The 25,462-nt window shown below is 43.2% G+C and overlaps 2 protein-coding genes across 5 annotated transcripts in view; both read left to right on the top strand.

Moving 5' to 3' along the window:
* bmp7b (bone morphogenetic protein 7b) overlaps positions 1–11,039 on the top strand; it is a 21,315-nt gene extending 10,276 nt beyond the window's left edge. Inside the window, exons 2-7 of one of the 2 annotated variants that reach the window (XM_071544928.1) lie at positions 4,449–4,641; positions 5,656–5,804; positions 7,547–7,750; positions 8,740–8,816; positions 9,041–9,151; positions 9,561–11,039. In XM_071544928.1, coding sequence (XP_071401029.1) covers positions 4,449–4,641; positions 5,656–5,804; positions 7,547–7,750; positions 8,740–8,816; positions 9,041–9,151; positions 9,561–9,710 — 884 coding nt within the window. In that variant the 3' untranslated portion in view covers positions 9,711–11,039. The remainder of the gene's footprint in view (positions 1–4,448; positions 4,642–5,655; positions 5,805–7,546; positions 7,751–8,739; positions 8,817–9,040; positions 9,152–9,560) is intronic. The other variant, XM_071544929.1, reaches the window with a different exon arrangement.
* An 8,770-nt stretch (positions 11,040–19,809) lies between these two features.
* irf10 (interferon regulatory factor 10) lies at positions 19,810–25,462 on the top strand. 3 transcript variants are annotated; one of them, XM_071544954.1, is made up of 8 exons: positions 19,810–20,242; positions 21,186–21,381; positions 21,799–21,884; positions 22,562–22,616; positions 23,152–23,217; positions 23,319–23,705; positions 23,997–24,115; positions 24,931–25,462. In XM_071544954.1, the coding sequence occupies exons 1-8, from the start codon at positions 20,072–20,074 to the stop codon at positions 25,060–25,062; spliced, it is 1,212 nt and encodes a 403-aa protein (XP_071401055.1). In that variant the 5' UTR covers positions 19,810–20,071; the 3' UTR covers positions 25,063–25,462. The 3 variants fall into 3 exon arrangements, with proteins under 3 accessions (XP_071401055.1, XP_071401053.1, XP_071401054.1); XM_071544952.1 differs by having other exon boundaries at positions 23,113–23,217; XM_071544953.1 differs by having other exon boundaries at positions 23,113–23,217; positions 24,909–25,462.

The following is a 25,462-nucleotide window of genomic DNA, read 5'->3' as shown; positions in this document are numbered from 1 at the left end:
GGAGTCTAGTTAGAGCGAGTTAATGGGCTCTGCAGGGATGCGGAATGAGATGGAGATGTTGGTGACACAGTTATCTCAAGAGAACTGAGGGTGGGGGTGGGAGCGGGTGAAGTTTAAGCCGTGGGTTGAGAGAAGTGAGAGGAGTGAGAGGGGTGAGGTCCCCCCCCCCCCACTGACCAGCGGAAGCGTGCGGGGCAGGACCGAGGGGTGTGAGGGTGCTGAACAGACACTTGGGCTAATGCGAGCCGTCAGATCTATCCGCCGCTGCTCCGGAGCCTGAGGTGCCGGAGAAGTGTCCGAGGTCTACAGGCCTGGCAGGAGAGGGGGAGAGGAGGGAGAGGAGGATGGGGAGAGGGAGGAGAAGGGCAGGGAAAGCAGGCAGAATTGGAGAGGAAAGGAAGAGAGGAATGAAAGGAGGCAGAAAGGCATAACCATAGCTTTACAATATATGAGATTCAGAAAATGCTGTAATGGATTTGTGAATGATATAGCCTAACTTCCTCGAAAAGAAAAACAAGACAAGGGACAAGGGAAAACAAGGGAGTCATGGCATGGAAGCAGAGTAATGATAAGAGTGAAGCCGCACTCACGGTTGATTATTTCTGGGATAAGGTCCGAGTTTTGTATAGTCTTTGGCTTTGAGCAGACCCAGCCTGAGAGTCTCTGTAGCGGAGAACATGATAAGGAAGCTCGGCCCTTTGGGGAGCCATAAAGCTTGGAAGATGGTAACACAGTATTCATAGTAACCCTCTGGTTGCCAGGTGCGCGGTACATCTTGTGGATGGAGAAGTCATCATCATCATGGCGTCTCTGTTGTGGTGTGCTGTGGCGCACGTGTGTGGCCTGCACTGCTCAAATGATGTGGGCTGATACGGCCAACTGTGTAACTGCATCATCAGCAGTTAGTATAAAAAGCAGATCAGACGTCAGCCCAAATGATAAAAGCAGCAACTTCACTGCGTGTGTGTGTGTATGTTTGCGTGTGTTTGTGTGCGTGTGTTGTTGCATCTCTAATTATGGATTAGAGAAACCCATAATGATTGTGTTACCGTGCAGTGACGCACAGGACTGTTCACTTCACAGGCAATACTTTGTGATAGTTGTGTGTTTGTGTGAGTGTGTGTGTCTGTGTGGGTGTGTGTGTGTGTGTGTGTGTGTGTCTGTGTGAGGGACAGCAACAGATCTGTACTCCGGCTGCTCAGAAAGAAGGGATCGTATGGCCGTATGAGGGTGTGTTTGCCATGTTTGTGGTGTGTGTATGTTTGCGACACAGGTGGGGCGATGGCTACTCACTTCCTCCCAGAGGAAGTCATAAATGCACCCGCTTGGCTTTAACTGCTCCTCTTCCCCTCATCTAATGACTGCCATACTGCTGTAATGGCTTCTGTGAGAGAGAGAGAGAGAAAGAGAGAGAGACAGAAAGAGAGAGAGACAAAGGGAGAGTCATGGCAGAGGTTAAAGCTACACTGTGCAGGACATTCTAATTTTCTCTTGACATAAAGAAAGGGAGGAAATACATGCAGTGAGGAGTGGAAATGGAAAGGGATGGGACAGAAATGGTTACTGTGGGAGTTTCACAGCAGCATCCAGCTGTTCTCACAAGCTAAAGATAAAGGGCTTTTACAGTGGAGGGGCGATCGGCTGCTCCGGAGGCTAAAGAACAGGTCTGGCTTTCTCCCCAGAGGGAGTGCACCTGCACCGGGCTGGAGGAGGAGGAGGAGGAGGAGATCCCCGGTGTGGTGGAGGAGCTAGCGGGCCCTGGAGCTGAAGGGGTAGAGCCAGGGGAAGTGTGTATGGGTGAGAGGGCTTTAAGATCAGCCATCAACTGAGCTGTACATACCAGCAAATATTGCCAAAAACTTTAATTGTTTCACTGCAAAAACTGATAAACTTCTTATTTTGTCTTGTATCCAGACTTATCAAGCTTATTTAAGGATTTTTTTAGTGAAATATTACCGCACTGGCAGATAATTTTACTGGTTTCAACAAATTTGAGTTTTTTCAGGAGAATGTAACTTGTTTCAGGACATTTAGACTACTTGATAAAGTGAAATTGCCCAATTGGAGAAAGTTTCTTGTTTAAAGAGTTTCTTCATTGTTTTATGATGATTTCTTGAAGACTAAAAATATCACACAATAAGTTTGATAGGTCTGGAAACAAGTTGAAGTTCTTTTTTGCAGTGTTTCAAACTGTGACACGTTCTTCCTCTGAAGTCAAGTGTCAAACCCTTTTGAACGTGTGGTGTCGGAGCACCTGGCACCTTGATGATCTGTGTGTTAGTAAGAGCGAGGTGAGCGGAAGGTGTAGCAGTGTGAACCTTGCTGATGGCTCCCATGAGTTCCGCGCACTTACGGCAGTAGAATGTACGCATTGTCAACACGCTCAGTGTAACATTGTAAAGGGTGACTTGGTGGGGTGGGGGCATGATGAAAGCCCCCATTGATGGAGTGACCCACAGTGCAGGAGGACTGGCACAGGTGTGGACGGGGTGGGCTGGTAGCGTGAAAGGAGGTTTGAAAGAGGTGGGAGGTGGGAGGGATCTTGTGGAATTGGTAATTATTTATATAAATAAAGCATGGAATAGGTCTACAGTGAATTATACCTGAAGTTTCCCTCTATTGTTGTCAGGGAGAGTCAAAGAGCTTTTCAACCCAAGTCAATGATATGTATAAAGTGTAGTATTGTAATGTATGCATGCCTATAGGAGATAAAGGACAATGGGAGCCTAAAGCTAGGCCATCTAATGGCCAACAGAGAGCAGAGCTGTCCCTCATTGAAGAGTAATTAGATCCATTCTTTTACTCCTGCCCTGGCCAATCATCTCACAGTGCTGCCTTTGTATAATGTCCTTCAGCAACTGGGTTTAATAGGGACATAAACGAAAGGAGATGTAGGGGAGAGAGTCTGAGGGGAAATAACAGTGGAGAGGAATTTACATAAGAGGAAGGGGAAAAATGGCGCTGAGGAAGACAAAGAGGCAGGTGTGCAGCGAAGGAAATAAAACAACACTGCACTAGCGGTATAGTGTAACATGCCTGAAGTCATTGCACTCTTATATCACTGACAGCTGGTACAGAACAAGTATGCTGTCATCAGAAATTCTTCTGAATTGGTAATAATTGTGTGTGTGTGTGTGTGTGTGTGTGTGTGCGTGTGTGTGAGTGTGTGTGTGTTGGAGTGCGTCTGCGCCTGTGTGTGTGAGTGAGATGACGCCTTGGCAAAGATCCTGAGCCTTGGTTTTGCTGCCAAAGCTGCTCAGAGTTCAGAGGCAGTCTGTTCTGATAAAGGGCTGTTGAGTAGCGAGGGATGGTGGATGGATGGCTGCTGATGAAGACAGAGGGAGGGGCTGTTGGAGAGGGCTTTCCCCGGCCATCCTCTGTCACCTGGCCCTGTCCCCAGCTGCATGTGGCTGGGATCTGTCAGTATGTATGTGTGCAGAAGGGGGGACCAGATCAAACTGAAGGAAGTTACTCCCGGATGTTCTGAACACATGACGCTAAATGCCACAGGGTCTAGACGCATCATGTATTGCTTTCATGATTTTTGCAAGCTTATAAATGGGTTGGTGTGTCAATGTGTGTGTATTTGCGTGCGCACAGATGCTGGTAGCTGCGCATGTGTGCACATATGTATGTGTACACGGTGTGCAGTGGGGGGGTCTGTCTGACAGTTGTTAGAGAAAGGGGGGGAGGCGGGGGGAAGAGCCAGGAGATGATGAGAGACAAGGCGCTGACCCCTGGGACGTCCTGCTGGGACATGAGAGGACTGGGGTCAGGGGGGCCACGTCTGGGGGGTACAGGGGGTTGGGAAGCTGGGACGAGGGGAGGAGAGAGGGGAGGGGATGGGGTACACCAAACATGGAGCCCCACCTCATGAGAACCAGATGAAGGGCAGACTGGATGACTCTCTGGGGCTGGGAGAGGAAGAGAGGGAGAGGAAAGGGGCTCATAAAGCTGTCAGAGTCGGCCTGCATCTCTCTATCATAGCTCGGCGTGTGCCAGATGCATTGCTCTGTCCCAGTCCTTGTATATTATAGATGGATGTTTCAATCATAAGCCAACATGTGTACTGCATATCTATAGATGTGTTCAGTCTGGGATTGACCCACACTCTGACAGGATATGTTAGCTCCTCACTGACAACTCAGAGTAAATGGACTGTGTAGGAAGAATAGAATATAGAAAGACATTTGTTCTCTGCCTCTGTTGCAATCATCTGTTTGTATCTCTAAATTAACTGATGTGTCACTCAATAAACCACTTAAGAACCTTTTTGCTTTACACAATGTCACAGTGCCCTTCTGTGTCTCCCTGCCGCCATTTTGCATCCCTACTGGTAAGCGGTTCCACTCAGTCGGGGACGCGTGATGACATGCGTGAAAAGAAGCTACATTCAGTACACGCTATCTGTCTGATAACCCATTTGCATGTGTGTTTATGTGTTCCAGTGGAACATGATAAGGAGTTCCTACCAGTGCGGCGGCATCACAGAGAGTTCAGATTCGACCTGTCACGGATCCCCGAGGGCGAGGCGGTCACCGCCGCAGAGTTCCGCATATATAAAGACTTCATCCACGAACGTTACGATAACGAGACCTTCCGCATCAGCGTCTACCAGGTGTTGGAGGAACACTCTGATAGGTGAGCATGAGTGTGTTTGTATGTCCATGTCTGTATGTAAACCAACAGGGTTTTGTTTCATTTCAGTACACCGTCCTTCTACTTCTGGAAGCTTCTCTAAACAGTGTAGGAGTTTGCCCCACCTTCCCCATGTGGCTAATCTGGGCCTTCCGGAAGGTGTATGTAACTCACACTAGCAAGGGGGCTCTGGAATGGCCCATGTCCTGCTCTCCTCGACCCCTCCTAAAGGTTTCTGTTGTCCAGAGGGAACAACACAGTCATTTATTCCTTTGCCAGAGAAGGGCCTGGGTACATGAATGAACCAGAGCTCTGTGATACACTATCTACCCAGTCAGAAAATGGGTCGGGATACATGAATGGCCACATGAACAAGGGATTTTAGTCTCAGTTGGAGAAAGAGCAGAAAATCAGTTCAGTTTTGAACAATGGGACTGACTTGGATATGCACTATTTCACTCGCTACTTTTCACACAGTTCTTTCTCTCTTTTCTCAGCTAATTGTGTTCTACTTTCTGGCTCTCTCTCCTCCCCCCTCTCTCTCTTGCTCTCTCTCTCTCTCTCTCTCTCTCTCTCTCTCTCTCTCTCTCTCTCGCTCTCTTTCTCACTCTCTGGCTTTCTGGCTCTCCCACGAAATTCCTGCCAGTGATGGACTGTTTGTAGTGTATGAAAAGACTAGTCGTTTATAAAGCCATTATTGTCAATTAAGGAAATGAAGTGTTCCCCTGGGCCTCACCATCTGGAGCCCTCCCTCCCTGCCTCTCTCACTTTCTTTCTTTCTCCATCTCTCTTTCCTTCTTTCTTTCACTCCATCACATTCCTCTGACTCTCTCCACTCCTTTACTTTGCTTCTCGCTTCAGTCACTCAGCTTTTCACTCTTATCACACGGTTTCAATCTGTCTTTTGTAATTGTGCATCTAATCTTGTTGACTAATGTTCACCTGGCTGTGTGTGTGTGTGTGTGTGTGTGTGTGTGTGTGTATGTATGCTTTCGTTGTTTTCTGGGTACTTTCCAGGGAGTCGGACCTATTTCTGCTGGACTCACGGGTGATCTGGGCAGCGGAGGAGGGCTGGTTGGTGTTTGACGTGACAGCCACCAGTAACCACTGGGTCCTGAACCCTGGCAGGAACCTGGGTCTGCAGCTGGCCCTGGAGAGCACAAACGGTGAGTCAGAACAGTGTATTCCCCAGCTTTAAGAAAGTCACAGGTGGCCATGTCACCGGTGTGGTGTGTTTTACACAGTGATATAGGGCTGAAGCCTATGAAAACACAACAACAAAGAATAAAGAAGGAAAGATAGAGCGTTAGGAACCCAGCGCTTAGGCAAGGACAAGGCCCTACTGCAGTGATTCTCAATGTTTTTCATGACAAGGACCCCTAATTTAGTACACATTAGGGCCATGGAGCCCCATTTGATGAGAGTTCCTCTTGGACTCAAATCTGAGAATATTTGTATTGTTGATTTTGTCCAGAATTCTATGACTACCTGTGTTGTAGGTAGAGAGATAACAGTGAAACTATGATCAAAATAGTCATTCTTCTACATTCTCTAATTGTGTTAACGTCTTGTAAATGAAATAATGGTGAAGTTTAATAATTTATCAATTTGCTGGGGACCCCCTGGAACCCCTTCAAGGACCCATGTTGGTCCCCGGACTCCACGTTTAGAACCACTGCCCTATTGGACCTCAATCCTATGCCTTCTGCGACAAAGAGATACAACATATACAGTACATTACACATTTTCATTTAGGTGGTCAGAAGATGCGATAGGCACGGAAAACCCTGCAGAGCACAATCCCTTGCAACCATCACTTGGCCAGACTCTTAGAATAGAACCCAAGTAAACTATGCTGGATAATGTGGAGTTGATATTCTTGGATGTCTACACCCACGGACGAGAGGGTTTGCAGTATAATGTAACGCGCATCAGGCTGCAGTACGGCTGTTTAGGATTTAGTTTCTTGAAAGGAAGCAGAGGAATCAGTTAATTCATTCATTCTGTACCACAACAAAGAATAATCAAACCCTGGAACCTTCGTCATTCGTCACCGTCATCATCATCCGTCATACCCTCAGCATCATTAGCAGGCATGCAGAAAATACACTACCTTGTCACTGGGATAACATCTCGGAGGGAGTTTGTCATCATGAGGGAGGCTGGGATGTTAGTCACTGGAAAACAACCTTTATCAACAAACAGCGTAGGGTACAACAGCGTGTTTGAGATTGCTGTCTCTCACAGGATGGCAGGACGTTACATGTTAGGTGAGGAAAACAGACACTGTCTCGCTTTCATGTGAGGGAGGGTGCTGGGTAGGCTGTATGCGTGAGCGTGCGTGCTTGTGTGTTGGATGGGGGATGGAGGGTTATGGGCGAGCATGTACAGACAGGCGAGTGGGACGTCCCGTCGCCGGCGGCGACCAGCAGTCTTGATTTACCACCACACTGTGATCAGACACACATTCTTCTGTGTGAGAACAAGATACACACTGCCCGAGTGCGTGTGCGAACACACTCACAGACATACACACCCACACGGACACACACACGCACAGACACAAAGTGGAGAGGGTTCTTCTTTGATGTTCAACTCTACGTTTGTTCTTGGTATTTCAGATGTGGAGAGTGGATGAGAGAAAGGGAAAGGAATTCACAGAGGAAAATTTGATTTGTAAAACTGAATGCACCATTACAGAGACAAGAAGTGGTTTTGGTTAGGAAGGAGTGGACCACACACACACCTCTAAACACAGACACACCATGTAGGCACACAACTACACATTGATTTGCCCTCAAAAGCATCCTCTTTCCTCTACATGAACATATCTGAGTAAGAAATATGTGCTTTTTCTTCTTTGACAGGCCAACACCTATTGTACTGTGCTCTCTGTCTCCCCCTGCAGGCGAGAGTGTCAACCCACGTGTGGCAGGGCTGATCGGCCGCAGTGGGCCCCAGAATAAACAGCCCTTCATGGTGGCCTTCTTCAAAGCCACTGAGGTGCACCTGCGTAGCATCCGCTCAGCACCAGGGGGCGCCAAACATCGTAACGCCAACCGCTCCAAAGGGGCCAAGGGCCAGGAAGCACTCCGAGTGGCCAACATTGCAGGTAAAGGCTGAGGCTTACACACACACACACACACACACACACACACACAAATACATACACTACATCCAGAATACATACACTACATCCAGAACCAACAATAGAATGCCTTTGGAATGAATGTGATGGAGAGGCTTGCATAACAAAGCATGCAGCACACATTCAGGGCCTTTGGTTTGGAGGTGCGAGAGTGCTGTGTTTATGTGAAGCACTGAAACATTAGACTGTAATGCCTGAGCTTCAAATATCCCTCCGCTGTCTTTGTTTATTTACACAAGCATTACAGAGCGGTCGGGGCCAAGATCCCTGCATGGAGGCAAGGCAGGGCAGGCTTTTATGGCAGAACACATCTGCGGTGCGCTGTGGGGCAAGCTGGGCCACAACACATGGGCCAAATGGGCCTGCTTGGAACTTTGGATAGTGGTCTTTAAAGGGATGATGAGAACCAGTCGCCCATGATCATTCCCAATCCGAACCGCTCTCAGCAAACTAATGCACCACAGAGCCCCAGAGGGCAGGGAGGTCACCGGAGATAGTGGGAGAGACAGATTGAGAACATTGTATTCCTTACTAACATGGAGGGGGTGAAGGGTGAGAGGAATGAAACGAGAGCAGATAAAGAGGGAGAGAGAGAGAGAGAGAACGAATAAAGACTGAGTTATGAAAAATGTGGCGGAGCGAGCCTGCACATCTGTTTCAGCCAGTGGAAAGTCAAAGCCCAGCAGAGTGACCTCCATACAGGGTGGGCCATTCATTTAAAACAATTACCAACCTTCTGCTGTATCTGGAGATGATTTCCTTCAGCCATTGTTGAAATGTTAATGTTTTCTATGACAAGGCTATAGTTTAGCTCTGTTTAGGTCTGTTCTGTGTCATCTCTTGCCTAATTGGGGTCTTACTAAATAGGCACTTTTGTGCTGAATGGGATAATGGCACATGTAGTGATGTATAACTTCTCTCTCTCTCTCTCTCCCTCTCTCTCTCCCTCTCAGAAAACAGCAGTGCTGATCAGAAGCAGGCATGTAAGAAACATGAGCTCTACGTCAGTTTCAGAGACCTGGGGTGGCAGGTACGGAAAGCACCCCACACATTCCTCTCCCTGCTCATTCGTCCTCGCTCTCCCTCTTGTACTCTCTCTCCCTTTCTTACCCTTTTAAACACAACATCCGAGTCTCTCACCGCAGTATGTCTACTATACCACATCCTACAGCATTTTTCCCTGTTCCTCATTACTGTGTTTCTAACGACCCCCTTTCCTAATTTTCCACCTCGCTTTCTCTCTGCCTCTGTCAGGACTGGATCATCGCTCCAGAGGGATACGCAGCATACTATTGTGAGGGAGAGTGCGCCTTCCCACTGAACTCCTATATGAACGCCACAAACCACGCCATCGTGCAAACCCTCGTGAGTAACCATGAAAACAGGGAACACAAACCCAGCAGTCATGTTAGAGTCTAATCATCCCATCAAGACGATGTAGCCTGTATTGGCTCTAGTCTACAGTTCAGAATAATTCAAAACATTTTCGGGTTGAAGTTTAGAGCAAACTGGCGTCAGTGATTCATCAGTAACGATGTTTTGACCTCCTTGGTTTATATTATCTGGGTAAAGCAATGATATATGGTCAACATTTTCAAGCAATGCAATATGCACTTTTGTAGTTGTCATGAACTACCATAGTTTTTCACAATGCTTTGATTCAATTTATCCCACTTTTTTGTGTACATTTGTGTGTTTTTTTTGGCCAATTGGCAATATCCATTCCTGCTGAAATTAACCATTTGATTCCCCCCTTTTCCCTTCCAATATGCAGGTTCACTTCATCAACCCGGAGACGGTTCCCAAGCCTTGCTGTGCCCCCACGCAGCTCCATGCCATCTCAGTGCTCTACTTTGATGACAGCTCCAACGTCATCCTCAAGAAATACCGCAACATGGTGGTCAGAGCCTGCGGCTGCCACTAGACTGTCAGCATCTTCACATAGACACACACACACACACACACAAGTAGAAAGGGCTTCTCTTCGCTGTCTGACACTATTTTTGGGCTTGGCATTTTAAACATTGACAATGGATGAGACGGAGAGGACACAGACGTACAATATAAACAAATTGTAAAGGCAAACAGTTTGGGAGCCTAGCTGAAGTCAGTTTACTGGGTGGAGAGAGCGCTCATTTTCAGGTTCTCCTGAAATAAACACTATGTCCCAGAATGCTGCGTGGCTGAGTAGGAATTTCAGACAATCAATTTTAGATTCCTTTCCGCAGGCACACACACACACACACACACACACACACACACACACACACACACACACATCTGTGCTTTCTACTGTGTATATGAGACATTTAAAGCAGTGATTGTACTGTATATTCATACACAGTCAACAATCTTTTGTTCATTTCAATAATTTTTTATTGTAGTTAATGTGATTTTCTTACTGTAGATTTTGTTATCTATATTTTTTATGACTGAGAGACCTGGATGGAGGTTCTGAATCTATGAACTCTTTTATGTACAATACTGTGTAAATAGTTTTTCAAACAAAGCGAGAAGTGTATTTATTTCCTGGGAATGTCAAAGTTGGGTTTGTGTTTCTCCTGTATGTAATGCTGCCTGTGCTATATCGCCTTTTACATAATGGTACTGTTCATCACACAAACTCTGAGGAAATGAAAACAAAGTTGGCAGAACATTATTTTGACATGATCATTTAGCTCAAACTCATCCATCTCACTCTCTCTCTCCCTCACTCTATACTCTCTCTGTCTATATTATTGTATTATTGTGCAGGGGAGTTAAATCTATCATCTGAGCACATAGAGCAATATGACTTTCTTCTCTTAGCCAGAATTGTGCTCTGCTGCTTTAGTTTTGCCATCAAAAGAATTTATTGCCATGTAGCATGCAGATCCAAATGATGAAAATAAGACATTTAAAGTTGTTTACTTAAAAAGAGACAATCTATGTCAACTTGGTCCTGTGGTATTGTCTACATATTTCATCAAATGAAGCCATTACATAAACCTCAAGCAAATTTTCAAGAGAACAATGAACTGAGAGAGAGAGAGAAAGGGGGAGAGAGAGAGAGAGAGAATTCTACTAAGCATCACTTGTTCTGTGAGCTAGACATTTTCAGGTTTATATTCCTCTGCTGTAACACAGTCTGTCTTATTTAAAAGGTCTATTTATTGAGAGCTGGCGAAGCCACTGTTCTGCAGTGTGCCCAAACAATGTCTCCACTCACAACCATGTTTTACTGCTGAACTGGTACAACAATAAACTGGGAGAAAAGCAACAGTGACCACCTTGAGATCCATTGTTTAATATATCTGAATAATAAGTGGAATCAAATTGCCAAGTGTAAGGAGGACACATGCTGATATTGGCATGCACTTGTTTCTTACGCATGCACACTATCCCTAACCCTCCAAAATCAGTAATGGAAAGCAACTAAGTACTTTGTTACTATGCTTTATAAGAATTTATACCATGGTCTGGGTGAATACTCGATTCTGATTGGCTGCAGGGTGTCCATTAAGTAAGGGATAATGCCCGACGAGGTGTCCATTATCAGGAATTAATGGACGGTTGCTTCCGCGGAGTCCGCCCGTCGTCCATTAATTCCTGATAATGGACACCTCGTCGGGCATTATCCCTTACTTATACCATGGTCTGGGTGAATACTCGATTCTGATTGGCTGCAGGGTGTCCATTAATTCCTGATAATGTACACCTACTAAGTAGTTCCAGTGAAACTGTCTGTTCACTGTTCTAAATTAATGCGCTGGCTACGTAGTATCAGCCTGTATCTAAAATGAGTAGCCATAGCATAGTGCCTCATCCTCTGAACACCACAGGATGGTGACTGTAACACACAAGCTGCAAGAAGTACACTGCCCCTCTGAACTTACTGATACTTTGCATCACATACGGTAAGCGATCATCTCACATCCCATTCGCTATTCAACTCGCTACTTCAGGCTGCGGCCGACAGTACACATGGCCTATCTCATTTGTTCGTGAAAATCTTGATATTGATTTGGGGACAATGACATGGCTGGATAGCTAGCTAGTCTTGTTGTTAAACATACTGTCAAATTATATTTACTGTTTGTCAACCGTACGCAATGTTATTGACTTTGAATTTTGCTAGCATAACGTTAGCTTTCTGGCTCATAGCTGAGCCAAAGGGTTCTATGAGCTGAGCGGACTAGAAATATCTCCCGTTGCCAAGTCGTAGCTAAGGTTCGTCCTATTTACTGGAGTAGTGAACAACATTTCCATTGCATAAGAACCTTATGGGACGGTAATGATTGTTCCAGGTATTAGTCAAACCCTCAGGTGTTACCAGGGAAACTGAGTTATGGCTTGTGAAAAACTTTAGATTTTGATTACAAAACGCACAAAAATATAAATTAATGGTCTTCATTTTTTTTCTTTGGCAAGTGACCATGGTGTAAGCAGGATAATGCCAGACGAGGTGTCCATTATCAGGAATTAATGGACTCCGCGGAAGCAACCGTCCTCTGCCCGTCGTCCATTAATTCCTGATAATGGACACCTCGTCGGGCATTATCCCTTACTTAGACAATATCTGTACTTTTCAATTTATATTTTATGAGACTTTTAACTTTTACCTCGCTATCTTCCAAATCAAATATCCATACTTTGTACTCCAGTACATTTCCCAATACACAGGATTTGATGTTGCAATCCTTTGTGCCATAATCCACGCTGAGCAGTGTTTATAGCAGAGACCCGAGAGTTAAACGGACGGCCGGTGTTATGCCGAATACTGCATGCCTGCCGGGAAAGGCATGCACCTCACAGAAGCCGCTGTACCAGTCATATTACACTATTACAAGCTAATGAAAGGGGAAACTATCTCACATTTTAACGATTTGTGAGGAGAATTGCTCTTTTATAATATTAACTACCGTCTGCAGGCCTGCATTTCTACCTGCCGGGAAATGCATTATTTGGCAGGTAGAAATGCAGACCTGGCGAGGTAATTAATATTATAAAAGAGCAATGATACCATCCACATTAAATATTTCAGTATTCCCAGAAATGTTTCAGCACAGATGAGTACTTTTACTTTTGATACTTTATGTACATTTAAAAGCATTACATTTAAAAGCAAATACTTATATACTTTCTAAATGTCACTTTGAATTTTACACAAGTAATTTATTTTATTTATTTATTACTTTTACTTAAGGAATCTGTGTTGCTTATTCCATCACTACTTTACTCATAACTCAAAGTGTATGAAAAACAAGCCCATGTTCTGTGCACCACTGTGTAACTATTTCAAATGACTAAACTTACAAAGAGCAAAAATACAAAAATTCTTTGATTCAGGAATTTGATCCTGTGGACGACTTTTTTGCATCCTTATGTATTAAGATTTCATGTCAGATATATTATACCTTGCTCTAAATGGGTTAACCTGACAGAGTTCCATATGGACTTCCATGAGTTGCCGAGGTCTTGACTTAAAGGATGTTATGGCCCTCAGCACTGTCTTACAGGCCAGTGGGGACGCCATAGCTAACCTAACATACGCTTTATCTTTCAGATAAGTCTCTTAAACTCCTGTTAGACAACCCTAGCATCCTAACAAAAAATGTGTATAGCCAAAACCCAAGAGTGAACACGCATGCTCGGAGACAGCTGCATTGAGCAACCTGTCTAGAGGACAAGCATGCTGGGAGACACTTGTTTTGTTTTTTGGCTGCTACTATAGGTTATAGTAGACTATACTAAAAAAATCAAAATACATTAGGAAACAGCTGGAAGGCAAACTGGATGACGGCAGCTGACGTTTTCACTTAGCCTGAAGTCTAAAGTCTAGACTGCTTCCGAATATGTTTGGATATATTTTCCAAATGTGCAAGACATCCATTCAAGATATATTTTGGACACGGGAAAAACATGTTCTTCGTGAGTACCGAGTAGTAGGCTATGTCCCAAATATATTTTGGCCAGTCAAAATATATATGGAATGAATGACATATAGCTACATGTAAAAATTAATTTTAGCCAACCTGTGTAGCCTATTTTGAAACTCATTTCTAAACATGTGCTGCAGTAGCCTACCCTATATGTGACATGCATTTTCTGGTTTGTGTCGGGGGACAGTGTCCTCTGCACAGCTGCAGCTCAGAGAGAGAGAAGACCTCTAGTGACAGGCTGCTCTCTGGCTGCTCAAACAACTGCAGGAAAACAGCATTCTTTGTTTCTCAGGTTGCCGCACACCTTGTCACTCATAGATCGACTCTAGGTCAATTATTCCTGTTTTAACTTTTCCATAATAGAAAAAAAAAAATTGGATTGCACCGTGCGTAGAATTGCTTCACAACTACTCCCAAGGAGACAGCGTGTGAAAATCAATCCATCGGCTAACCCCCTGCAGCACATTGTGGCCTCCTGTGAAGCCAAAAACAATATCGTCATTGGCACATAAAAGGAGATAGCAAAAAGGACAAAAAGTCCTTGTTGTCTGATATTAACATAAAATCGATGCAAATGATAACCTCAGGATCTCTGGACAAACCAGGAGATCAAAGAGTACAGCTGGTAAGGTAAAGACAGAGCGTCAGCCACATAGGAACATCGCCCGTCATTCTGCTCTTGCCTCTACTGTAGTCCGTGGAGTCCCTTATGCTTCTACTCCATGCAGCCAGCCACCCACAGAGAGACCAGCAGAGACCCAAGCAGGAAAATGGCAGAACAGTTTGTGTTTTGAACACCTGCCCAGGCTAGCTCCTATACAATTCTCTCTGATGCCTGATGTGAAGCTTGACGTGGTACAATCCTTGAAAGCCACTAAGAGACCAGCAGAGACCCAAGCAAGAAAACTGCAGAAAGATCTGTATTTTGAACACCTATCCAGGTCAGCTCCTGTAAAAAATGTCTCTCTGGAGGCTGATGTGAAGCCTACCGAGGTACAACACCTGAAAGCCACTATGAGACCAGCAGAGACCCAAGCACGAAAACAGCAGAACAGTTTATGTTTGGAACACCTGTCCAGGCCATCTCCTGCACAAGCCTCTCTGATGCCTGATCTGAAGCTTGACGTGGTACAACATCTGAAAGCCAATGAGGTGCAAATCCGAACTGGCCTGCCTGCCATTGATCCTTTGCCAGACAAGACACACCAAGCACCTATCAGTCATGTGCCAGCAGTATGCGTCTTCCCGAAGATCCGAGTGCCTTGTCTACCACGCTTGTTCTGGAAGGACATGGGCTGTTATTGCCACTGAAAGGCAGAGTAACTGCAGCTGCTATGCCTGAACCACTAGTGCATGACCCACTACAATGTGTTGGTCTGAGTAATCGACTTTGGACTAAGGATCTTTCATGATATGAGTACCAGACGACCACCTGCCACGCCACCGTCTACTGCAGTCAACTCACCTGAGTCTCAGGTCTCGCTGATCCCTCCTCTGCAGCTGGACAATCTGCCTGTCGCCACCTATGATTCCTCTGATATGGCAGCAGCTAATTCAACATCACCAGGTTTCCGACCCACCCCACCAAAAACACGCAGGCCCAGCAAAAAGATCATACGAAGATCTGGGCCTGGAAGGGTGGAAACCATTAAAATCAGGTCAGTTTGAGAATCTTCCTAACCTGACTACCAGAAGACAAGACGAAGACTTGACCATCAGGGGAATTTTAGCAGGAATGGGTACACTGGCTGTTGCTGGAATTGAACTTGTGATGTTGCAGTTACAGGACAGGTTCTCTAACCCCCAGCCCACATTTCCCATCTACACCCTGCTAATCACAAGATGCTCTATCCAGACCTCAGGTGACTCTACAAGGATTTTGTTCTCTTCTGTTTTGTTCTCTTCTGCCTGGTGAGGGAAGAATTCCTAAATGAAAAAAAAAAAATTACAAAGGTTGTAATTTATCATTTATTGAATGTATGGAAGAAATACTTCTTGGTGGATCTTTAACATTCTGGTTTTATAACTATGTAAAGCGTTTTGCATTTTCTCCATCCCATATGGACAGAATTCAGACTTTTTAAGTTAGATAACTTAGATAACCAGAAAATAAATGGCCCAGTGTGAGAAATAGTACCTCCACTGGTCTGATGATAAAACTCCACAGTTCAGATTTCAAGATGAAAAGTGGAGGACTAGGCAGCCCCCAGTGGCCAACAGTAGAAGACTGTGGTTGTACTGGGCAGCTCCCAGTGGCCAACAGCCTAAAGGAACAATTGGACCACAGCTTTAGGTTACAATGGACTTTGGTAGTAAGCATGTTTATAAGTTTTCTGGTATGTTCATTGTGTTTAATCATCCACTACTATTTTTTTGAGTTTTAAATGTACCCATCCAAATGGCACTTGTCCATTAGAAAACACAGTGAACAATGCACAATGGTTTTTGCATCTATTTTACAGCTAATTCCATTTTTAATTGCATGATTCCACTGAGTAATTTGATTTCTGTTGTTCTGTGCACCCTACAACTGATTCATTGTTTTTTTTTATCAAAAGTGACAAATTTTACACGTTTACATTATTCAGCATTGTTACTGGCTTGATGCAGCTTGTGGTCTGTTTGCTGAAGGAGAAGTTACTTAGAGGGCACAGGTGATGAAACTGAGAATACAGATTTATTATACTCAATACCATCTAACAGAAATGTCACCTCTCAAATACGTATATTCAACATCAACTGTCAAGAAATGGTGTACTACTTATATCAGTTTTCCAGTAAGCCTTAAAAGCAAAGAAATAAAAAGAAATACGCTTTATATAATTAGTAATATCTATCCATCCAGTGCACATGTGAGAAAGAGATTTAACATTGACCATAATATGTGTATGTTCTGTAATGATGAAATAGAATCAATGGATTATTTGTTTTTCTAAGTATTGTGGGAATGTGTGGGAATGTATGAGACCTTATATCGGACCATTTAGGCTAATAGAGACAATGTAGTCTTCAGATGTTAGATGACAAGAAGATAGACTTTGTTATGAATAAGTTATTACCGTTAGAGAAATTCTTTACTCCTCCCTCCACCCACCATGTTCACTCATCCCGCACCAGTCTGCCCTCTCCCCTCTCCAGCATCCTGTTTATCACATAGCCTGGCTTAGATTAGTGATCCCTGCCACCCGCAGACTTCCCAGCCTCTCTACACTCAGCCTGTGTGTGTGTGTGTGTGTGTGTGTGTGTGTGTCTGTGTGTGTGTGTGTGTCCATGCGTCTAGGTCAAGGGTGTTTCGTGCCAAGACACTAGAGAGCAGGCAGGGCAGGGTTTCAGGAGTTTGGCAATACCTCCCATATGTCTCCAAACCTAACCTGATCCTGACTGTGTGTGGCAAGTCAGCAGAGCAGTGGATTCCATTCTCTTATCTGATCTCCTGTTTCTGCCAATGGGCCAGAAAATAGATTTTGTTTTCTTGTGGAAGATTTATTTAATTATAAATTATTGGAGTTTCTGACATAACATTTTTGGGTAATCTACATGTGTTCATATGTGTCCATGACAGTGAATATCTAAACATTGAAACTCATACACTCATACACACACACAAAAAAAAAATACAAGCAACATAACAAAAAATATGGATATTTTAAATAGAGATAGTTTTATGCAGTATATATATAAATATATGAGGAATTTATATATTTATGTATTATTATATACATAACATACATAACATATTATGTTATATCTGTAATACAACATAATACAGACCAAAAACTTGCATGCATGATTACATTATTAATAATCCATATCACATTGCCTAAATTTATAATTTGTGTGATGCCAGATGAATGAGTCAGATGCATGGTGCTTGTGAGTCTATTTCCATTTGAATAACCTGTCAAAGTGTGCCACTAATTCACAGCTCCTCTGGAAAAAGATGCTACACATAATTAGACTCCAACTACTATTCTGTGGTTTTGAATATGTGGCGACACAATGGCTTGTACAGAACGTGTCACACTCTTCTCTCAGTTGTGTGATATTTATTGACCAATGTCAGCGGCACATCATTCACACCCTGATGAAAGCCGTGGGCTGAAAGGTTGGTGATCAACAAATGTAACACATTTGCGAGAAGAGAGCACCTCTTCCTGTACAAGCCAATGTGTTACTCAATGCTATATGCATATGCTCCAGTCAGCACCTCATTGGGTGTGTACACTTTTTTTGCACAAAGTGGGTTAAGGGTATTTCAGTTCTAAATTTCAAAACAGCGGTCAATTGACATCTTGGTATTTCTGCTTTTAGCTCGGGGTCATCTCTGTTCCACTGCAGCAAGATAAAGTTAGTGCACCATGGCAGAGCTCTCTGACCCCACTTTGGAGGTTAATGACGGCTATAGAAAGTAATGGAGTAGTTATGGTGGTCTATGTTCTTCTGTTAGGTGGCTCTCTCCTGCCTCAGTAGTTTTAGCCCTCTGTCCCCAGCAGCTAGAGGCCCTACCCTCCAACCTGAGCTCCCCAACACCAGCTCCAGCCTGCTCCCCAGGCCCACCCATCCATCACCACCTCACCCCCCCCCCCCCCACTTCCTCCTGGTGTCACGTTGTTTTTTGCCCCCACAGGCTCCACTGCTCCTGCATCAAACTGATGAAGACATGGAAACAGGGGCGTTTATTTACATTGCCCTAGAGCTTCGCACTGCCCCCCCCCCCCCCCACACACACACACACACAGGCACCCATGTATACATACATTGAAATGACTGAGTTAACTTCTGTACAGCGAATACTCTCCCTTAAAACAAATACAGCCTGTCTTGCCACTTATGATTTATCTTTTTGTATTATAGGGAATCTGTATGCTCACCTGCTTAAGAACTCAACTTATTAAAGACCCAATAAATTCAGTCTCTAGTGTCCAACTGATTGGCAGGTTAAACAGCAAACAGCTCATACTGTGTGAGGAGAAAAGGCAATAAAACATCGTTTTATATCAGAACTTCTCTTTTGATATTGGGTATACTGCCCTCTGCTGGGGGAGATTATCCATGTGTGAGTGTGTACAATATCATACAGCACAAAGTTATACTCCAAGCCTTTTTATACACTGTAGGCTACATATCTAATTGACCTTTGGATCTCAACATAACACCCCCCAACATCACTGACTGGTCTGAAAATGGTTGCTTAATCAGTCAGTACCATAAAGGAGAAGGAGGGGCTTCTGGGAAAAAAAAAACCCTGTCCCTTTCACCCACACACTTTCGTTTTCGCATGGAACTTTCGGTATGATTCCATCAAGTTGATCTTTGTGTGTGTGTGCGTGTGTGTGTGTGCGTGTGTGGTGTGCGTCACTGTGTGTCATGGTCTATTCAGGTTGCTGACTCTGCAGGTGGGGACAAATAAAAAGAAAATTTCGTGAAGTATCTCATAACATTATTATTTTTTTTAAATTTAATAGAATTTAACTGGTCTGGTCCCCAGGGTCTCCCCTAATCACAACTCCTTGGGTCTACTTATATTTATTTAGTCTCTGCCCACATATGATATTCTTCATGAGACACTGAATATTGATCAATAAAAACATCCACTAATATAAACAAAAAACAATCAAACATATTTTCAGAAAAAGCATTAACTTATGTTTTTTTTCCCCTTAAAGTTACTCTCATTAAATAGCTCAGATCAGTATGATACAAATTACTGGGCTATATATGAATTATATATTAGCACTAGTCGTAACATACTATGAATCTATGTCATGAAGATTAATCTTCATGACATAGATTCATAGTATTCATAGTATGTTTCCCCTCGTTTTCAGGCCGACATAAATTTGTCAGCCTGAAAAGGGGGGGGGGGCCTTTTTATTTAAATAAAAATATAAATAAAACGGTGACTGACTGAGTTTGAATGACACTCCACTACATCACTAACTTTTATCTTACAGAGATCTGCAGCAGCCTACCCTGTCCTCCCTCGTGGTCTTTACTTGGTAATGATTAAACTTTCGCTGCAGCTCAGCAATCTGCAGGAAACCGAAAGTAAGCATGAAGCTCTGTGGCTTTCACTTTCACTTCCAAGAGCGCTCTCCTAACTTTAGTTGCGACGTTCATCACCTGCACTTAACTTTATTGGTGAGGTCTCTCTATGTCTCATTTAACTAGAAAAAAAATTGGTAAACAAATTGTATTTGTACGTAAAACATAAGCGTTTTGTATGTCAAGGGAATAATATCGATTATTTTCCGATTGCAGTAGGAACGTGATTGATTTGCGGTCGAGCCAGTCTGCAAAAAATGTTTTCTGTCGTTTGGCAAATAAAAGTTAGACCATTGCCTCTGTAAGATATGCATTGAAGATGGAAGAGGGAGCTAAGATGCACCTGAAAGAGTGGCTGGTAACTCAGATTGACAGTGAACAATATGAAGGACTGAGCTGGGAGGATGAGAACAAAACTATGTTCAGGATCCCATGGAAGCACGCAGCGAAGAAGGACTACAAACAGAAAGAGGATGCAGCTCTCTTCAAGGTCACGATTTTAATATTTGTTTTCTGTGCTGTAACGTGTAAACTTAATTCATTTTAGCAGCAGTCACAAACAATTTCAGCATGTTTAAATGTATTATGGGATCGAAATTGATCAACTAATTGAGCAACTAATTTAGCATTCTTTACATACAGCACGTGTAACATCCACAAACAGTTCACTGATTCACTGATTGATGACTAAATTCACTGATAAGTAGGCTAAAGGAAAACTTACGTACTATACTACGAACTATAGAAGGCAAAAATATCAGTAAATAGTATTATATTATATTAGTGGCGTTTTTAAAACTAACTCTACTGAACTCTACTGAAAAAGTAGCTCAACTACACCCAAACTACTGTGTGAAAAAATATAGGATAATACATCGTTATTATTATTATCATTATTATTATTATATTGTTTTCTTGCAAATAAAACATCTTACTGTTATTCTTCTTTTAATCATGAACTCCTATAGATCTGTTCTACAATAGCCCAGACTATTTGCTTTTGATAATAATAATAATTCAGGAGAAACACAATAGTCCACTATTTCGGAATAGGAAATTCCTTCCTTATCCTAACAATTCGTCATAGTGTTCAGGAAGGAGCTTCGGCCCACACAAGCCTCTGAGTGGATTGCCAAAAAAATGAGTTAATGAGGCTAAATGGCAGAGAGAAAGGCAGAGAAATTTAGGTTTACTCTTTACTTATTTAATTGGAAAAATACAGTTTGTATTGCCTTAATTACATGTCTAAAAATAGTTAACCGCTGAAAAAAATGCTACATTTGGAATTAAACTATCACATAACTGCTGCAAAAAGTTGCTGGAATACATTAGTTTACCAAGCAGTGAACTACTCCCCAACACTGTTTCTTATCCAGTCGATTTAGTCATGTTTAATATTGCATGAGCATGTGATATTTCATTGTCTTCATCAGGCCTGGGCCGTGCACAAGGGCAAGTACAGGGAGGGGAGGGACAAAGCGGACCCCACCATGTGGAAGACCCGTCTCCGCTGCGCTCTCAACAAGAGCACAGATTTCCAGGAGGTCCCTGAACGCAACCAGCTAGACATCACTGAGCCCTATAAGGTCTACCGTATCCAGCCAGACAATGAGCCTGTCGGCGCAACAGGTAAATACACAGAAAAGGTGAAAGAGATTAACTTTAGGTCTGCGGTCAGGCATAGAAAAGGTCTCCTTTCCTCTCACATCCTCCTCTTTGAATTTGTAAGTACAGCACATCTGAGCCGTTGAACGGTGGAGGCGGCTTCTTAAAACTTTATTTCCTTTATTTCCAGTCTTGCACACTGATAAAAAAGGAAGAAATCCAAAAGAGGCCAGCTGATGCAATAAAAGGACTGACATTTACTGTATTTTGCAGAAGGTGCAAAAGTTTTTTATGTCAGTCCTTTGGTCTCCTTTGCATTTCTTCCTTTCATATCAGTGTGTGCGTGTTCTTATTAGTTTCTCTGGTCTTTGAATCCACGTACTTGAGACATGCCTGCTAAATCATAGGACCTTTCCTCAGAGCGCTTGTTCTTCTCCTCAGAGTCTCCCCAGATGGAGAATCAGGTGATCATCCAGGCTAAGAGGTCTAATTCACCTCCAAAGAGCCCCAGACTCCTGGACACACAGGTCAGATAAAAAAACACCTCAACGTGTACCTCAAACACAGTCAGTCTTTATCACTGAATACAGTAATACTCTTGTCAGCTCAATCCAGATCAGCTCTGATCCTCTTGAACTGAACTTGGTAATTGTCTGATTATATACTGCTTTTTAATTTGGACACAGCTATCTAAGAGAGGTGAAGATCAAACTTACTTTCTGTGGCAAAGCATCTACAGGACATATGTTGTTACAGTTTTTCACAATTGCTTACACACATTTTCTGAAACTAGGGCTAATTTTCTCAAAACTCTTAACAAAAAACACAAAACCACTAACACAAAATGCAAAACCCCACAAATCACTGGCAAAATGAAGCACTGCATTCAAAACCATTTATCTCTTTTCAAAATGTTATTTTGCAATAAAATGACACACACAACCATCACCTGAATACATGTTTCTAACAACTGACTACACACTGATGTGCTTAATGGAAAACACTATTATGAATATCTCATCAGTAGGCTTATGCCTTTTGCACTTTCAGAGTTAGACTTACACAGCAGCCTGTTGTACTGTAAAAGGCAGTTACAGTAATGTTTACAGTAACAACACACTCATTAAATAGCACAATCAATTTGCCATAAAGCTGTTGTCAGTTTTTTGTATGTTTACTTTGATTTTGGTTTCTGTTTTTAAAGATTCATTTTCAAGGGGAATCATTTCAAGCAAGAAATGAAGAAAGGAATTTGACTGGTAAGGATCACACAAACACACAAAATGTAGATAAAATGTTTATGCCCCAATACAAGACTGTGGTGGAGGAGCATTACCATAGATGGGCCAACATTGACAGCTGAAAACAGGGGTGGAATGTTTTTTTTTAGCGGTGGTTCTCAACCTTTTTGGCTCACTACCTGCAAAAACGAAACTACTCATTGCTGCGTTGCAAGCGTAAATACAAAGAATGGTGAACATTGACATCAAATTATCAATTTTATTTTACTTTTTCAGACTATTTTACTTTAAAAAAAAACTAAAGTAAAATAAAAAAAAATATTACTTCACAAGAAAAAGGCATTTATCACAAAGATTAACACCCCGCTCATAAAATTGGATTTTAGAGATATAATTTTTTTCCCATGCCATCAATCATCTTGCAGCCCCCTGAGGTGTCCCAACCCAGGTTGAGAACCACAGGTTTATGGTATTGAGAAAGTGCTAAATGAAACATGTCTCTGCTCTGCTTTAGATGATCTGATGAGGGAGCACATGTATTGTGATTTAACAGAAAGGAGGCCAGAAAGTCACAGCTCTGCTCCTCTGACCCTCCTCAGCCCCACACTCACTATAACTGGTAAGAAAGCTTACAGACTCATGCACAAGGACAAAACTAACTGAAATGTCACTGGTAGATGTGGAGGACTGTGGTCAACAAGATGCGTATTGTGTGTATAGACTTTCGTATGCAGGTGAGGTTGTTCTACCAAGGCCAGATGGTGATGAAGGTGACCACCAGCAGCCCAGATGGCTGTTTCATCCTCCAAGGCTCTGTTCTTTTGGGAAATGAGAGGATCTACGGGCCCTGTAGAGCCCAACAGCTCTCCTTCCCTTCCCCAGGCTTGATATGCCTGCAGCCGGGCATGGCTGAAGCAATGGGCCGCCTCCTGTGTCATCTGGAGAAGGGTATCCTGCTGTGGGTGGCCCCAGATGGGGTGTTCATCAAGAGGTTCTGCCAGGGCCGGGTGTACTGGAGCGGTCCGCTCGCCCAGCACACAGACAAACCCAACAAACTGGACAGAGAAAGAACCTTCAAGCTGCTTGATATGCCCGTGTTTCTCAAGGGTGAGGCAGCACATGCACACTTTAACCTGGTTGTTAGTAGATTAACTCCTGAAAAGAGAGATAACAGCTGCTAGAAAGAAAAGAAGCTTGAATTCATTAGCTACCAGTTAGTCATATCCCACTAGCTTGGACAGAAATGAGAGGTCTAGCTTGGCCGGCTAAATGCATGTGTTTGTGGTTGGTGAATTGAGCTACCTAGAGTTTGAGAAAGAAAGAAATTATTGCATCAAGCAAACAGGCAATGTGTTGATAATATCAATCTGAATCATTCCACTGCATGTCTGTGCACAGAGCTCCAGAGCAATCTTCAGGGGGAGGGACCTGCACCTCGCTATGAGATTGAACTCTGCTTTGGGGAGGAGTTTCCAGACCCCAACATACCCAAAACCAGGAAGCTGATCATGGTGCAGGTGGGTCACGATGATGTCGAATCAGAGGCTTGAATCATTACTGATCATCATCAATCATTTACTGAAGCAGAGTCTTTACTCAGAATGCACAGGTGTAGATTGGGAGGAGACAGGAGGACACTGAACCCCCCCCCCCCACACACACACACACACTTATTTCTGCCTCACACACATATACTGTATTCTTTTTACTGGCTCTGCATTTTTAGAAGCATAGTTGACATTTTGTGATTGGCTTTGGTCACAAGCGAAAACACCCCTTCCTCTTTGAAAAACAATCTTTGGTTTTTTGAAACTCCTGTCAATGCATGCCTTTAAAGGCATTTCAACAACTTAGTCTGTGTAGGGCATTGTAGAATGTATGTATGGCCTATGCCATGTTTCATATTTTGCTTATTGTTTGTCCTGCAGATCAGGGGTTCAGTTCAGAAGTGTCTTACTGTATTTCACATTGACCAATAATTTTCATGCATCTCTTATGTAAATGTATATCTTTTGTTTCAATGTTGCTGATGAAGCAAGGGAAAACAAAGTTGCATTTAGTCTACCATAATGTCCATAGTATGTCAGTGTGTTTTGTGTTTTTTTTTTTAATGTGAATAGAACTCACACACATTAACATAATTATGTAATTGAAGATTATTCTACTGTTTAACTTATTGTCTCTGAACAAGAGCATCAGCTAAATGCCTATGAAAAATGTACAATGTATAACAGAGGTAGTTCTACTGATGACCACGAGAGGTCCTCATAAGCATGCTGATTGTGTATTCCCCTGCGTCCTGGTGGGCAGGTGGTGCCCTTGTTTGCTGTAGAAATGCTGCAGAGATTCCACGTTGGAGAGACTGAGGAGAAGCGGCATACTCTCACCCTCAACACAGAGAGAGACGAGATGTAGGAGGGCCAGGCAAGCCTCCAGCTGCTTACTCAACCCCGCACCAGGGTAGGCATGAACAGTATGAGGGGATTACTGAAGGTTTACCTCCTCGCCTGTCATCATCATGAAAGACCTCATTCTAACAGCAGAGCAAACAAGACAAGCAAGAGTATCCTCACTGGAGATTTATGTTTGATAAAGGCATTATGTAATTACTGGCGCAGCATTGTGAACCTATTTACAGTGTATGGAGGGAAAATTCAAAGTAATGTTCTTTTCCATTGACTTCATAATTAAAGTTCCTTTTTTTCAGTTTGTTAAATCAAACAAACAAAACATGCTAATAAAATAAGTAATGGCAATGTACAGTTTTCCTGCAGTTTTGGTAAACCTTGTTCCCTATATATATTCAATGATTATTTAAGTATATCCTATTACTCTTATATACAGCGCTGTGCAGGGAATAAAAT

This window comes from Centroberyx affinis, unplaced genomic scaffold (genome assembly GCF_046629955.1).
Source record: "Centroberyx affinis isolate AG114_WGS23_722 - 3 ecotype Tasmania unplaced genomic scaffold, CSIRO-AGI_Caff_v1 ptg004734l_1, whole genome shotgun sequence".
NCBI lineage: Eukaryota > Metazoa > Chordata > Actinopteri > Beryciformes > Berycidae > Centroberyx > Centroberyx affinis.
This window is presented reverse-complemented; position numbering and strand designations above follow the sequence as displayed.

Bases quoted from the DNA above. Each gene is read 5' to 3' on its own strand.
- irf10 (XM_071544952.1), top strand. From the start codon at position 20,072: ATGGAAGAGGGAGCTAAGATGCACCTGAAAGAGTGGCTGGTAACTCAG. The intron at 20,243-21,185 runs GTCACGATTTTA...TGTCTTCATCAG, and splicing joins AGGATGCAGCTCTCTTCAAG to GCCTGGGCCGTGCACAAGGG. The intron at 23,706-23,996 runs GTGAGGCAGCAC...GTCTGTGCACAG, and splicing joins TATGCCCGTGTTTCTCAAGG to AGCTCCAGAGCAATCTTCAG.